The 15,427-nt window shown below is 53.4% G+C and overlaps 1 protein-coding gene across 1 annotated transcript; it reads right to left on the bottom strand.

Annotated features, from left to right (window-relative positions):
* Positions 1 to 353: 353 nt before the first annotated feature.
* Positions 354 to 15,358, bottom strand: GABRQ (gamma-aminobutyric acid type A receptor subunit theta). The gene is made up of 9 exons (XM_004390052.1): positions 15,213 to 15,358; positions 13,109 to 13,197; positions 7,624 to 7,691; positions 5,722 to 5,942; positions 4,359 to 4,441; positions 3,646 to 3,783; positions 3,078 to 3,230; positions 1,742 to 1,998; positions 354 to 1,073 (listed from the first exon to the last, which is right to left on the bottom strand). The coding sequence occupies exons 1-9, from the start codon at positions 15,356 to 15,358 to the stop codon at positions 354 to 356; spliced, it is 1,875 nt and encodes a 624-aa protein (XP_004390109.1).
* Between the last annotated feature and the right edge of the window lie 69 nt (positions 15,359 to 15,427).

Raw genomic sequence — 15,427 nt, 5'->3', positions numbered from 1 at the left:
CCCCCAGAAAGGTTTCAGATCCTTCCTTGGCCTGCCAGCCTGGCTCCTGTCTGGCCTCTGAACATTTCCAGTGACTTTTCTGTGCTTATAGGCTGTAGAAGTCTTTGCGAGGGGGAGCTTCTCTGGCAGAAAAGGAAAATCAGTGTGCGATCTGTCCCCAGCTCTCCCCCTCACTCCCTTCCCTTCCTGCCAACTACTCCCCACCCCCTGTGCTTGCAGAGAAGGGTGGGCTGCTCGACCGCCCAGGTAACAGCAGAGGAAATGGTTGGAACCAAGAAAAGAAGGGGCAGTGGAAGCCAAAGGAACTGTGCTAGGAGCAGGGCAGGGTTCCTATGGCGCTAGGCGCTGTGGGACTAGTTGATATGGTATGCCCAGTAAGCAATGTTGAACAGCCCAAAGGCCAGAGGGAAGAGGAACCGGGACCACCTGTCGACCTTAGGGACATAGTCAGGGTTAAAGAGCTTAGAAGACAGCCCTTGGCTGAGGGAGCACTCCGGGCTCGGGGGAAGGCTGTCATCAGACTCAGAGCCACTATCGTCCTCTCGGACACAGACCAGGACCTCCTCCTCCTCCTCCAGGCTCCAGGTGCTGTCAGCATCACCCCTGGGATTCGCCTCAAGGTCAGGGCAGCCGCTCTCGACACTGGCATCATCAGGCAAGCTACAGATCTCGTCCAGGTCCCAGCTCGCTTCTCGCACAAACCTCTGGCCACGGTTGAGCAGAGGCTGCCTGACAGGGCTGTGGCCATGGCTCTCGTCCAAGCTCGCGTTCTCATCGAGGTCTTCCTGGTCACAGGCCTCAGCGTGGTCACGGGCCTCAGTGCGCCTGCGGATCTCAGACATGATACCATAGAATAGCAGGGCCTGTGCCGAGGTGGAGGGGAGCTGGCTCAGGCTTTCCCTGGAAGCCTGGCTGCACCCAGAGCAGAGGGAGCTGAGGCTTTCCGAGGTGGCCAGCCGGGCTCGCTCTGGGGTGGAGGACAAAGAGCTGAAGCTTTCAGGGCTTGCCAGGCGGGCCAGCGCTGGGATGGAGATCAGAGAGTCGACGTCGTCTTCAATACTAATCAGGTCTCCCTCTAAGGAAAACACAGACAGGTCTATCAAGTTCAAATTGCTTACGTGCACCTGCACAGGGCGGGTAAGAGGGGGAGGAAGAGGGCCTTCACCATCCGCCTCTGGTCCAAGCTCCTGGGTCCCCTCGGCACTCGCAGTATTGTTGCTGGTCTCTTCGACAAACTCGACCATCTCCTGGGGTCTCTGGTGCTCAGGGGGCTGAGGAACAGAACCGGAAGGGGTTACAGAGCTCAGGTAGGTGGGGCTGTTGGGCATTGATGCACCGCCCACAGCCAAAGCCTCAGCGTGGCCTTGGGAGTCTGAACTGCCAAGGACACTAGGGTACGCAGGCCAGCCTCTCTGGTGTCTACCTCTTCCTTTCAGCCTCCTTGGGCCCTCCAACCTTCTCCCTGGGCCCCTGTCCCTTCCTGCCCTGGCAGCATGCCAAGCGGACCAGGTTTGAAGTCCAAAGTCTACGGAAGCCTAGCTCTGCCGCCTCCTAGCTCTGTGAGCTTGGACAGTGAGTGTACCTCCCCTGTGCTCAGTCCCTTCACCTACAAAGGAGCGATGACACAGTCCTATTATCTGCTATCTGCATGTGTGTGTGCTAGGAGACGTGAAAGGGCCACGTGCTGGGTTGGGCCCAAGAGGCGCTCAGGAAAAGCTCGCTGTCTGTCCAAAAGCCAAACCTGCACTTCTTCCACCACCACTTCGCGGTAGCGGTAGCAATTGATGACTCTCCGGGCTCGTCTGTGTCGCCTATGAAAGCGCCGAGGTCCTCGGCTGTAGGAAAGATAGTTGATGTAGACGTACTCCATCAAGGAAAAGAAGACAAAGAAGAAGCACACGATGATATAGATGTCGATGGCCTTGACACAGGAAACTCGGGGCAGCTTATTGCGCACGTGTGAGTTGATGGTGGTCAGGATGAGCATTGACGTCAGGCCTATAAACAACAAGGCACGGGGTTAGCCTCCTCTGGATCCACACCCCACAGTTACAGGCACCTCAGGCCATCTCTGGGGTGGGGTCTTTTCTGAAGTCCTCTCCCGGCCCCTCCTCCTTCATCTTTAAACCCAGCCAGTGTGTCAATGGTTCAATGACTTCCCACTGCTCTTAGCGTCATGTCAAAAGTCTCCAGACGCAGTTTGACCTGACTTCCACCTCATTGTGCCCTATGACGGCCCCTTCCCCGTCTGCCTCCCAGCACACAGGCCTTCCTTTAGTCCCTCATTATTCAATGAGCTCCCACCCCTCAGCAGGTTTGGTGACCATAAAATAGTAGCCAAGTATAGAGATTTAGTCCAGGATGGATGTGTTCCTCGGTACTGCTTAAACCCCTTTGACGGCTCCCTGCTGCTTAAACTGGAATTTCAATTTCAAGGTCTTCTCAACTCTCCCCAGGCTGGGTTTAAAGATGTCTGCTACTCTCCCCAGCAGCCTACGATTTAGCCCATTTGGGGGCCCCTGTGCCTTTAATCAAACTAGTCCTTCTTTGGGGAATGCTACGTCTTGTTGTCTCTGCCTCTTTCAACTCCCCAAAACCGAATCTGACCAACACTGTCTTGATGCTGTTTTGGCCACCAAGACCTGGCCGCTTCCTCCTCTGGACCTCTCTAGCTCTGCCTCCAGCCATTCCTCAAGGGCAGCTCTTCCAGAAGCCCGCTGTTGCCTGGCAGGGCTGAGCCCGGGACCTGAAGCTCCAGCAGTTCGTTGTATTGCATCTCTGATCTAATGTGACAACTTGTCCATCCATGTATGTATTCCAGAACTGATGAATTCGGGTACCTTGGGCCCAATTGGCCAAGGCCCCATCCCTAATGTCTTTGTCACACCTGTGTCAATCGCCAGGCTCTCACTGGGGGTTGGGGTGGGCTGCTGAGCAGCTGCCCAGGTGCCTCTTGGCCCGGCCCCATCCTTGTCATGCAGTCACACACTGCTCCAGGGACTCCTACTCCACACTTGATTTTTTTTTTTTTGAGCAAAATGACCCAAGTCCCCTCCCAGGGCAGGAACCAGACTTACCAACTGTCACCCTGGCAGCAGAGGAATCGCAGTTCATCCAAAAGGACATCCAGGAGAGAACAGTGGTGAGGACAGTGGGCCAATAGACCTGCACAAGGAAGCTGCTGACTTCCCTTTGGACCTGGAACCTCAGGATCAGGCGCATGTAAGAACCTGCCAAGGAGACACAGGGCTGTCAGTGGGCAGGGCGGTGGGCTCTGCAGTGGAGGGAGAGTGCTGGGCTGTCTAGCCTCTCACGCTCCACCCAGAGGCCTCAGCCTGGGCAGACCTAACCCCACATGCTACGCCAGCAGGCCAGGGACGGCGCATGGCCCAGGAGGCCCACATAGCACAGTAGAGCTGGTATAGGGTTTGAAGCAAATAAGGAAATGGGCGAGGAAGCACTTGGCCAGGTCTATGTCACTCTACAGGGGTTAAGGATTCACACTTTGGCTGTGGAGGGAGTGAGGAAGGAAGGGGAGCCTGGAAGGTACTGGAATCCAGAAGGAAATGGGTGAGGGGGCAGCAGAGAGTGTGCGGCCAAAGGCAGAGGCCGGGAGAGACAAGAGCGAGGGCGGGCCAGGCCCACCTGTGTAGAAGTACAGCTCCTCGCTGGTAATCGTCTTCCCCAGGAAGCTGAACTGAGGGATATGTAGTTCCTCAGTCCCGTGGAGGGCGTTCCCATCGTCTTCCCAGAATAAGACGATGTCCTCGACTGTGTAGCCATCTTGGGGGAGGGGGCAGAGAGTGAGTCAGTCTCAGGCCACTTTCCCCCCAAGCTGTCTGTGCAGCCAGAGGACGCGAGGGAGCTGCACTCTGGGAAGCTGGGGACACTCGGCAGGGATTATGGGCTGCCAGCCTAGGGTGAGCACACGGGAGTGGGGGGAGAGCTCTTGGAAAGAGAACGCTCAGTTTGGAGCTTCTTAGCCAGGAAGAAAAGCACAGCAAAGGGGCACTACGTGCTCGAACCCACTGGCTTCGGTACAGTTTCCCAATCGCAAGGGACAATTTCCCATAGGCCTCTTTATGTCTTCATGGGGCACATGTTCCCAGCTGCCATCTTTCTCTACCTCTCTCTAATGCATGTCTATATATAAATATCCATTCGTGTGTCTCGCTATACATATATCACATATATATCCATATCTGTATATTGAGAGAGGGAGAAGGGAGAGAGAGGGAAATAGAGGAGGGGGGGAGTGGGAAGGGGCCATGAGGTCCCCTCAGTGTGGACCTGGCCTCTGGCTCCCTCGTCTCTGCCAGCCCAGGCCGGGGAGAAGGGGCCACAGGAGATATACGTACAGCTCTCAATTTCTAGCTTGCAGGCCTGCTTGTCCAGCGGAAATTTCTGCAGGTCCAGGGAACAAGCTGCTGTGGTGGTGAGTCTGCAAAGGCACGGGGAAAGGAAAAGGGAGGGACGGCAAGTCAAGCCTGGGCGGGCAGCCTTTCCAGAGGCAGCTGCAGGCTGGGGAGGGGGCGCTGCACCAGGGACGCATCACATCTTCCCGTGCCGGCTCCCCTAGAGCTGGGCTCCCCCTCCCTCCCTCTCTTCCTTCCCGGAGGAAAGATGAGTTGCAGATGTGCAAGGAGAGAAACCAAGAGACTTGGTAGGACAGAACCCCCCAGGGTGTCAGACCAGAGGGGCCCTGGAGGAAACTGAATGCAGACACAGGATGGGGGCAGCGGCAGCTCTAGCGCCGAGAGGGGCCGCAGGTGTGTGCCATGCTGTGTGCATGTGAGCGGGGACCCAGAGCCACCTCGTCTCCGTGCAGGCCTCTGTGGGTATGCGGTGTCCATGGACAGAGGGGTTCATGTCGTAGGTGGGCCATGGACGTGTGTCCACACGTGGGCCGTGGACGTGTGTCTGCACGTGGGCAGGGGCTTCAAGCTGCCATGTGATGGGTCAGTGAGGGAAATGTGAGGCGGGGTCTCGGAGGAGCCGGGGAAGTGGAAGAAGCGACCGGTGGGAAGAGGGGCTTACAAAAGCTCTCTGCACCCTCAGCTGGAGGCTCTCTGTCCCACCCGCCTCCACCTGGCCCAGCGCCTCATCCCAGCCCAGCCCATCTCAACCCTTGAAGCCACTGTCATTTTGTATAGTGGCTAAGGGGTGTGTGTGTGTGTGTCTGTTCTTCTCCCTTCTACTAATTCTCCACAGGGTGGTAAGACCCTTTTAAATGACACAGGTGTGACAGGGAACCTGCTCCCTGCAAGCTTTCTTGTTCTCTGACTCCCATGGCTCAGTCCACGGGAAAGCGGACGCAGAAGGAAGAGAGAGACAGAGGGACGGGGCCAGGTCCCCAGAGGAAGAGAAACCTCAGAGACTTGACCTGCAAAAACAGGAAGAGCGGTCCTCCTCCACCTGAGGGAATCAAGGAGGACTTCTTGTAAAAGAGGGCATTTGGGGTAGGGTGGGAAGGATGGGCAGGTTTAGACTCACAGAAAGGAGCAAAGGCCATTCCAGATAGAAGGAACAGCACAACTGAGGATGGCCTTGGGGCACTGGGAAGGGTCGCTTTGGCTGCTGGGTAGGAATGAAGGGGCAGGGCACGACAGATTTGGAAAACAATGGGCTTCTCTGTGTGTTCTGTAGCAGGTGTCCATGGGACGCTCAGTGAGAAGCAGGAAACACACAGCACCTCTGCAGCAGGCCCCTGGGGGGACTCACCGGATGGCATACCGGACCGTTCCATCGGGGTGAAGCTGAAACACGCGGTTTTCCACGGTCACATCGTGCACGAAAGCATCCTTGCTCTTCAGGAAGTAGCAGTCAGGGACCCACAGCTTCTCGAGCATCCGATGGTCTAAAGCCAGGTTCAGGCTGGTCTCGTGGTAGGCCAAGCGTGGGTCTTTCCAGGTCTGATGAAAAAACATCGTGATTGTATAGTCCTGGGGAGAGAAAAGTAAACGCAAGGTTTAAGTGAGGTCCTCCAGCGCTCCACCCTGGCGCGCGTGTGTGCACGTGTGAGATATAAATACGGAGGAGTACAGGAAACAAATGTATGTGTAAGGAAAAATAAGAAAGTGAACCCTGTGTAATTAATATCCAGGTTAAGAAATGGAACATTGCAAGTAACTTTCAAGCCCCAATGTCTTCCTTCTAGAACATATTTCCCATACTTCTTAGCAGTAATCATTATCTTAGATTTCATAACTCCCTTGCTTTTGCCCTAGTGGCCCAGCGGTTAAGAGCTATGGCTGCTCACCAAAAGGCTGGCAATTCGAATCCACCAGCTGCTCCTTGGAAACCCTACGGGGCAGTTCTACTCTGTGCTAGAGTTGGAATCCACTTGATGGCAACGAGTTTAGTTGTTTTTTTTTTGGTTGTTTTTATTAGTTTTGTCTACATACGTATTTCTGTTCTTGTTACTGTGTGCTGTTGAGTTGATTCTGACTCAATGCAACCCTATGTGACAGAGTAGAACCGCCCTATAGGATTTCCTAGGCTATAACCTTTACGGGAGCAGATTGCCAGGTCTTTTCTACTGCGGAGCAGATGGTGGGTTCAAACTGCCGACCTTTCAGTTAGCAGCCGAGTGCTTAACCAATTGCACGGCCAGGGCTATTCTAGATAAATATCTTGCTTCGTTAGACCTATTTTTGAATTTTTTCTGAGTGGAATCATACTGTATTAGTTGCTTCTTTCATTCAACACCAAATTTGTGAGATTCATTCAGGTTGATGTAATTATAATTTGTTCACTTGCATTTTTGAATAATATTCCTTTACGTGACATTGCCATGGTCAATTCGGCTCTGACTCATGGTGACTTTATGTTATCTATATATGTTAGACATGAACATACCAAGCATATTATTGTGTGAACACACCATACATACCCAAACTATGATGAAGTAAAAACACCAAAGAAAAAGGTCCAAGATGATTCCATGCAAATGGCCAAGCATAGCTCAGAGCAGGTGAGGGTTCCCGTTGTTCCAGCCTCGCCAGCATTAGTCTTGTGATGGGCTTTCATTGTGGTTTTATTTTGCATTTCACTGGTTACCAATGAGGTCGACTATCTTTTCGTGTTTGTCTGCTATTTGGTTTTCTTCACAAAAATGAAGTGTGTGTTTGTTCAAATTTTCTGATCATTTTTCTATTAGATTGTTAGATTCTCATGAATTCAGGAATTATGCATATTTGAGTGTCAGCCCCTTGTGTTGCAAATCTCTTCATCTACTCGCCTCTGACTTATCGCCCTTTCACACTTGTCACGGTTGGTTTTGCAAAACAGGACTTTAATTTTCAGCTGAAGTTATCAGTCTTTATTTTATGGTCTGTGTTTTTTGTGTCTTTGCAAAGAAGTCCTTACCTATATATTATCTTATAAAAGCTTCACTTTAGAAGCCTTTCACCTTTAACTCTACAATCCACCTGGACCTGAGATTTTATGTATGGTGTGAAATGGGGTTCAGTGTCTGTTTTTTATTCCAGGAGGCTATAGTTTCCAAAACCTACTGTGTTCTTCAACGTCAGCTCTGTTGCAGGTCAGAGCAACTGGAGAAGGCTTCTCATCCTGCTCCTTGTCCCCTGGCCCCAGCCCCGTGGCTGGAGCGAATACACTTACCATATTCATTTCTGAGATCTGTTCAATACTGGAGATGTAGACAGATACGCCCACGGGCACAGGGTCACCTACAATACAGGAAGACACTGTTACATGTGCCCTCAGGCCTCAATGTCCCCTTCCACACAATGAAGGAGTTAGACAGGGGTTCCTGCAAGTAACCATTGCTCAGCCTGCAGTGGCATCTCCAAGCATGTGACCTAACCACAGGGAGTCTATCTAAGTCATGGAAGCTTTGTGTGCCGTCCTTACTCCATGACTTTACAGATGGGGAGACTGAGGCCCAGAGATGGGAAGGGACTCATTCGAGTCACTTAGTGGCAGCTGCAGGTGTTCAAAACCGACTCGTATGCCTCGGGTCAGGGCTCTTGCTGCGGCTCTAAAAGTCGGGAGGGAGAGGATTCAAACTGTTAGGATGACGGACGGGTTGGGCCAAGATAACGAGAAAATACAGGGGATGAAGCACTCTTTTTTGAAACACTTTCCTGATCAAAACTGAAGAGCAAATGAGACCAGAAACAAGAGCCAAGATTTGGGGTGTGTGTGAGTGAATACGTGAGCAACTTCGTGTGTGAGAGTTTGTTCATGTGGGCTCGTTTTGACTGTTTATGTGAGTGGATGTGAGTGTGTTTGTGTGTACGAGCAAATGTGTGAGTGTGGGTGTGTTCCTGGATGAGTGGGAGTGAATTTCTGAGTCTATGTGAGTGAGCTTGTGTGTGAGTGAATGTGTGATCCAGTGACTGAACTTGTGTCTTTGTGTGTGAGTATATGCAAGTATGTCTGGAAGTCAATGAGTTCATGTGTATGTGGCTGCTAATATGCGAGTGTACATGTGGGCACGTTCACGTGTGTGCCCTTGTGTAATAGGTCCGAGTGTATGTGAGCATGCTCGTGTGTTTAAGTGAATGTGTGAGCAAGTCTGTGTGTGCCTGGTTACATGTCAGCGTATGTGTGTTTGTGTGTGAGTGAACCCATGAGCATATTTGTGTGTGTGAGGGTGTTAATGTGAGTTGTGAGTGTGCAAGCGTGTATGAGTTTGCCTGTGTACGTGAGTGAATTTGTGAAGGCGTTCATGCGAGCCTGTGAATGCACGAGTATGCTAACGTATGAACATGTTCACGTGGGAGTGGGTGTGTGAGCATGTACGTGTATGTGAGCACGTTCGTATGTTTGAATGCCTCTGAGCATGGCCATGTGAGTGTGTTTATGGGTGAGTGTGAGTGAGTGCATGAGCATCCATGTAAGTGACTATGTGAGCAAATTCATATGCCAGTAAATTTGCATGCATGCAAGTGTATGTGTGACATTGTCCACGTGGGAGCATATTATGTATATGCTCGTGTGTGAGTGAATGCGTGAGTGTGTGAGTGCGCGTGTCTGTGTGCGCGTGAATGTGTGAGCGTGTGTGTGTGAGAATGTTGAGTGTAGGTCTGCATGTGAATGTGTGAGCATGTGCATGTCTATGAGCATGGTCACGTGTAAGGGAATGCGTGAGGCTGCGCATGTGTGAGCATGTCAATATGGGCGAGTGAATGGGTGTGTGCGGGGGGGGCATTTGAATGTATGTGTGAGTAAATGTGGGAATGTAGGTATGTTTGGGTGTGTGAATGAATGTGTAAGCGTGCTAATGTGGGAGTATATTTGTGTGTGAGCATGTCTGTAGGACTGTGTGAGCACGTATGTGCATGTGAGCATGTTCCTGTTTTAGTGAAGGTGGGAGCAGGCTCGTGAGTGTTGCTGTGTGTGAGCGAAGGGGCGAGCGTGTGCACGTCAGTGTCTGTGAATTTGTGTGCGCATGCTCATGAGCGTGCGTGCGTGTGACTTTGAGCATGTGTACGTATGTGAGCATGTCGGAATGAATGTGTGAGTACGCATGTGGGAATGAATACGCGAATGTGCTTGTGTGGGGGCAAGTGAACGTGTGTGTGACCATTTCTGTCTATGCGTGAGCGTCTGTATGAGGGAATGTGTGTGCCTGTCCGTGTGTGAGCAGGTCCATGTGTACGCTCGTGTGTGTGGATGGGTCCATGTGCGAGTGAATATGCGTGCATGTTAAAGTGTGAGCGTGTTCCTGTGTCTAAGTTAATGTGTGAGTCTGTGAGTGTATGTATGTATGTATGACAGAATGTGTGAACACGTTAGTGTGAGCACGTCTGTGTCTGAGTGAATGCGTGGGCGCGTGTGTCTTCGTGCGCTAATGTGTGCTTGTGTGCATATATTTGTGTGAACATCTTCATGTATGAGCATGTTTGTGGGTTAATGTGTTCACGTGTGTTTGAGCGAACATGCGAGCATGTTCGTGTGTGTATGTGAATTTGTGTGAGCATGTTTGTGTGTGTGAGTGTTACTGTGTGGGTGAATGTGAGTGTAAGTGATTGTGTCCGTGTGTGAGAGAATTTGTGTGTTTCTGTGGGTGACTGGATATGTGAGTGTGTGTGGTGGGGGGGCTTTTTTTCAGGCCTCAGTGTTCGCGCTGCCTGCTGGCAGGATGCAAATGTGATCATGGATCCGAAGGTATGTAGTAAACTGTAAGGTGCTGTGGACAAATCAAATGTTATCCATTCCCTCATGGTCTCAAAGCTGCCCGCACCCGGCCCTAGAGCAAAGCCATTATTCTGTTAGTACATCACACTGCTGCTATAGAGCCACCCCTGATGCACACAATTCAGCCTGCTGGCCTCACTGCCGTCCAATGGCCCAGAAGCTGCCTGCAAAGAGGCTAGCGCAGGGTTCCAGGCCCAATACCGCAGAAGGCAAAGTGCTACTGGGACTGAGCATCTGAATGACAGCTGGGATAGGGCCCAGCCCAGACTCCAGCATTCAGGCTATTGTGAACTATCCCCAGCAAAATGCTAGGTAGTGACAGGGCTTTCTAGAAACACAGTTCTTTATTACTGCCTTCCAGGCCTCCCACATGCCTTCAGAGGCTGGAAGCTGTGCTAGGCAGGCAGCAGCCCCCACAGGGGTCAGGCAGCCAGGCGCCCCTCCCACCCCAGGGTCACACTCCACCTCACCCTAGCCCATTCAGCACCCTCACGCAACTCCATCCCTCCCAGGGGAATCCTGGAGACCCTAGATTCAACAGGTAATCACCAGGTAAACTCTGCATGTTTCTGCCTTGATCCCTAATCTCACTTTCTTCTAGAATCCAGTTGTAAATCCCTACCCAAGCCCTCTTTTCTCCTTGCTAAACACCCCCGGCAACATCAACATTGCCTCCACCATCCACAGGTGCTCACCCTCAGGTCTGCTCCCCTGGGCTGGGCTGGGCTGGGCTTCCTCTCTAGGGTGCGCTGCAGTGGCTGACCAGGTGGGGGCACTACCTCCAAGGGCAGGGACCTTGTACCGTGAGGCTCGGCTCGGTTCTCTACTCCTCCCACCCCTGCTCCCGCTCCCTTAGGAGGGCAGCTGACTCATCTACAGTCCCTGCCCCCTCCCCCTTCCCAAAACCACTAGTACAGGAGCCCGCAACTGAGCATCTGCAGTGCCCCCTTCTGTCTGAATGCTAGAAGGTGCTGCGTTGTCCTTGGCCTTCCACCTTCACCTACAGTTCGGCCAAATCGATCCAGGGGCCCATCTATTCTCACACGCCCCAGGTCTGTGTCCCCACAAAGCTTAATGTAACCTCCCCCTCAACTTAGGCATCCCCAAACAAAAACTCATAGCACCCCTATAGAACAGAGTAGAACTGCCCCATAGGGTTTCCAAGGCTGTAATCTTTACTGAAGCAGATTGCCACATCTTTCTCCTGTGGAGTGGTTGGTGGGTTTGAATTGCTGACCTCTCGGTTGGCAGCTGAGCGCTTAACCACTGCACCACTAGGGCTGTACTTAGGCATCAAACCAAACACGAAACCCGTTGCCGTCAAGTCGATTTTGACATACAGCGACCCTATAGCGGAAATCTGTTTGCTTGAAAGGCGGTGATGAGAAGCCTCGGGTGTGAGGAGAGGAGAAAATGAAGCAGCCCCTCTCTTGGTGACCACCTGGTGCTTGGCGCAAGGGATCCAAAAGCCCCGAAGAGCCCCTGCTGCCCTGGAGTGTAGGCAGGACTTCAAATCTGTTCATTCAGCTTGGAACCCCTGCTGAGAATTTGCATTTCTAACTAGTTCCCTGGCGATGCTGGGACCAATTCTGAGAATCACTAGTATAGAAATTGGTCTCAAAATTTATTACACATAACAATCACCTGGGGGTCTTGTTAAAATGTAGATTTGGATATCTGGGGTGGAAAGGCTAATTCTCAGCAGGGGGTCGAACCAGAACAAACTTGTCAGAAGCCCTGGGTGTACGGTTATTGAAAGAGCCTGCCTTCTACCCTCTCTGCCGCCCTGTCCCCAGCTTCCCAGCCCCAGGTGTGCACTCACCTTGGCACCTGGCGCTGCTCTTCTGCCCTCACACTCCGGAAGGAGCAACAGAGAAAAGAGGAGGCACCAGTCCACTCCCACGGCCCACCTCGGGGCCCAGGGCAGTGGCCTCGGTTTTCAACAGCACACCCCAGGCCAAATGGCGTCCCCACCAGTCTACCCTAAGGGCCCAATCGTCACAGCGGAGTGCCCTTTAGCTTGGAGGCATTTTATCTTCAAGTCCTCTATTCATATACACAAAGGTGACCATTAACACCATTAATCCTTCAAAGTGGGCATCCAGGTCACCCTTGGCTGAAGTCTGGTGCTGCCTTTAGCTCTTCCCCGTTTCCTTCCAGCCAGAAAGTGACAAACCTCTATTTACTGCACCCTTTCTTTTATCTGTCTGTGGTCCAGCTTGCCTGGGTGGCCCCTGGGCCATAAATACTACTCCTGTTTTGTGGGGTCGGGTGGGTCGGGAGGTTGTTGCCACTGAGGCCTGATCTGGGAGCTGATGGGCAAGGGAGAGTTGAGAACAGGCTTGGAGTGTTTCCAGGAGGTAAAGCCAATGAAACCTGGTGGGGGTTGAAGGCTTGGGAGTCAGAGGTGGGAGGTCCCCTAACCCACCCCCCTCAGTTTTGAACGAACCGAATGCGGTGAGTGCACGGGGTGCAAACAGTGGGTGCTCCGGTAGAAGAACTTGTGCCCTCCCTGTAGAGCACGATGGGGGGGGGAGCAGAAAACGCTACCCTGGGCCACCCCGTGTCCAGGTCTTGCGTTCCGCACGCTCATTTCTGCGGGGAGAGCTTCTCCAGCCACACCAGGGCTCCAGCGTCAGGCTTGCTGCTCTCACAGGGGAGTGTGGAGGAGGCAGGAGGCCCCTTGCAAATGATGGCAGAGAAGTGGGAGAAATTCCAGAGGCAGAGCCAAAGGCCTGGGGGCTGGGACTGCGAAGGGGGAGAAAGGTGCGGTCTGGAGAGGCCTGGGGGCTGGGACTGCGAAGGGGGAGAAAGGTGCGGTCTGGAGACGCCTGGGTGAGCCTGGGGAGCACCACAGGTCAGCTTACTGGGCGGGGCTGGCTTGCTGTCTCAACTCTATTCCACCTAACTCAAAGGCCTCAAGTGTCTGGAGGCAGCTTACCTCCAAAATTTGGTCTCAGACGGACATCGTACCCCGTCAGCACCCTGTCCAAAACCTCGTGAACCACAGCTTCATTCGCACAGTTTTTGCTGAAACACAGAAGTCACTGGTCATCAGTAAATGTCACATTGCTCCTCAGAGAACAGACAGCAAAGAACACCCTGGCCACCAATGTGCCAGGGCCTTCCCTCCCCCTGCACACACCCAGACGTGTACTGTCATACGTGTACACTCTCCCCCTCCCCTCCCTCCCCACTGTGAGTCAGCCAGAAGCGCAGTGTGACGCAAATGCCTCCCCCCTCCCTCGCTCTCCCCCCCAGCTTTCGTCCAGAGGGTGGGGCACAAAGGCTGGAGCCTGTTGCCAGGCAGGATGGGGGGCGGGGAGGCAATCTGGGGAAGTGGGGAGGGGAGGGAGCAAGCAGGGGGAGCCCTCGGGAAAATGCACTACTTCAACCCCCTGAGGCAGCCCACCTTGCAAGCAGCATGGATACAGCCTGACAGGTTGGTGGGGGCCCTCCTTCCACGGGCAGCAGATTGCCCCAGGAAAAGGAATTTTCCACCCTTAGTGTCCTCCATTCTCCAGCTCACACACACCTTTCCCCTACCTGGGCTCAGGCTGGGCATTTTGTTGTCCCGTCCATGTCAACCTTGCTTTTTGTACACTTCTGCTTTCAGGACTGGGCATATGGCACAAGACGCAGACAGAGCCTTGCTTGTGTGGCAGAGATTTATGACCCTAACCAACCATGCCGGTTGCGCTTTGTGGGGCTCAGGGCTGTCCTCGAAAAGACACCCATTCTGGGAGTAGGCATCTCTGTCACTAAGCATGTGCTTCCAGCCTGGAGGTGTCTTGGGCAAGCCTAAGAAAGAAGACAGCTCAGCCTTGCAGACAGCCAGCTTTTCTAGAAGTCTCTAATGTGCTCACCCAAGACACTCGAGCCCTTCAGCGGGGCTTTATCCCTCAAAAGGAGATTGTGAATGAAAACAGGCGCTGGGCATCACTGTGACTCTTAGGATCTTTCATGCGTTGCCCAGGGAATGCCAGCCCCTGCAATCTCAGTATGTGCGTGCGTGTGTGTGCGTGCGTGTGTGTGCGTGTGTGTGTGTGTGTTCCCCAGCGCAGTCTGGTATGACGGGTTGAGGGCACTGCAGGGCTGTCTGCTGGAACCTTGCCGACGTACCTTTATTTTTTTCCTGGATATATGTTCATTTCTGGTTTGCCATTTAAAAAATTATTCCCAATCATCTTTAATCATAATATTTCATTTTGCAACATTCCAGAGTGTGCGCATGAATTATTCCCGAATTAAAGCAATGCATTCCCGCCTGTTTCCGACCACACAATACCCATGTGCCAGCGCTCAGGATCCGTAGCCACCTCAAATACCAATTTCTCTGTGATCTACATGTCAATAGCTGACTATTTAACATGGCTTTAGATATGCGCAGGTCCACACAAACTTGAAATGGAACACAAAAAACCCTTGATCTTCACGTCTTTTCACAGGAGTAAGTACAAAAGCGCACCCAGGTGAGCTCCCACGATTATACAGCCACAGACCGCGCTGTCTGGGATCTGGGGAGGCTGTGCCCGTGATTTCCATCTGCTGCTTCAGGAAGGTTCCCCCAGCCCCTCATCACACACATACACACACACATACACACACACACACACACATACACACACACACACACACACAGACTCCCGCGCGCGCCCTGGGAAATAAGCTGAAATCCGGACTCCAACAGGTGTCTCTCGTGTCTGTTTTGTGTCTGGCTCATTCCCCGGTACCCCCCACCCCCAACACGTACATACACAGGGGCCAAAGGACATGGTTGGAGAGAGCTGCCGGGACCTTAGCCTTTGGGGAGGGGTGGCAGCCCCGGAGCGGGGAAGCGTCTCTCCCCGGGGTTGCGGTCTGGGCACATGGGCGCTGGGCGCCGCAGGGACAGGTGGTGGAGCCTAGAGTCGCCTCCACTGTCCCCCTCTCCCCTTCCCTCCAGGGCCATCCCACTGTCCCCCTCCCCCTCCTGGGCCAGAAGGCAGGGCCGGGGCCGAGGTCCTCTGCCCGCTCCGTCCACGGGCCCACCGCCCGCCGCTCACCAGTTGAAGAGGTCCTGGACGCCGTCGGGAACCGTGGAGTGGCCGAAGTGGAACCCGGCGGTGGGACTGGGGGCGCTGCCCTCCGCCAGCCAGGTCCGGATGAGCAGCAGGAGCACCGCGGCTCGCAGCATGCCGCGGATGCCCATGGCTGCAGCGCTCCTCGGGACAGCCGGAAGGGACGGGGCGAGCTGGGCAGCGCAGGGCGGCCCGGCCCG

The sequence above is a fragment of the Trichechus manatus genome, unplaced genomic scaffold (genome assembly GCF_000243295.1).
Source record: "Trichechus manatus latirostris isolate Lorelei unplaced genomic scaffold, TriManLat1.0 scaffold00279, whole genome shotgun sequence".
Classification (NCBI taxonomy): Eukaryota; Metazoa; Chordata; class Mammalia; order Sirenia; family Trichechidae; genus Trichechus; species Trichechus manatus.
The sequence above is the reverse complement of the archived record's forward strand: the minus strand, read 5'-3'. Positions and strand labels throughout refer to the sequence as shown.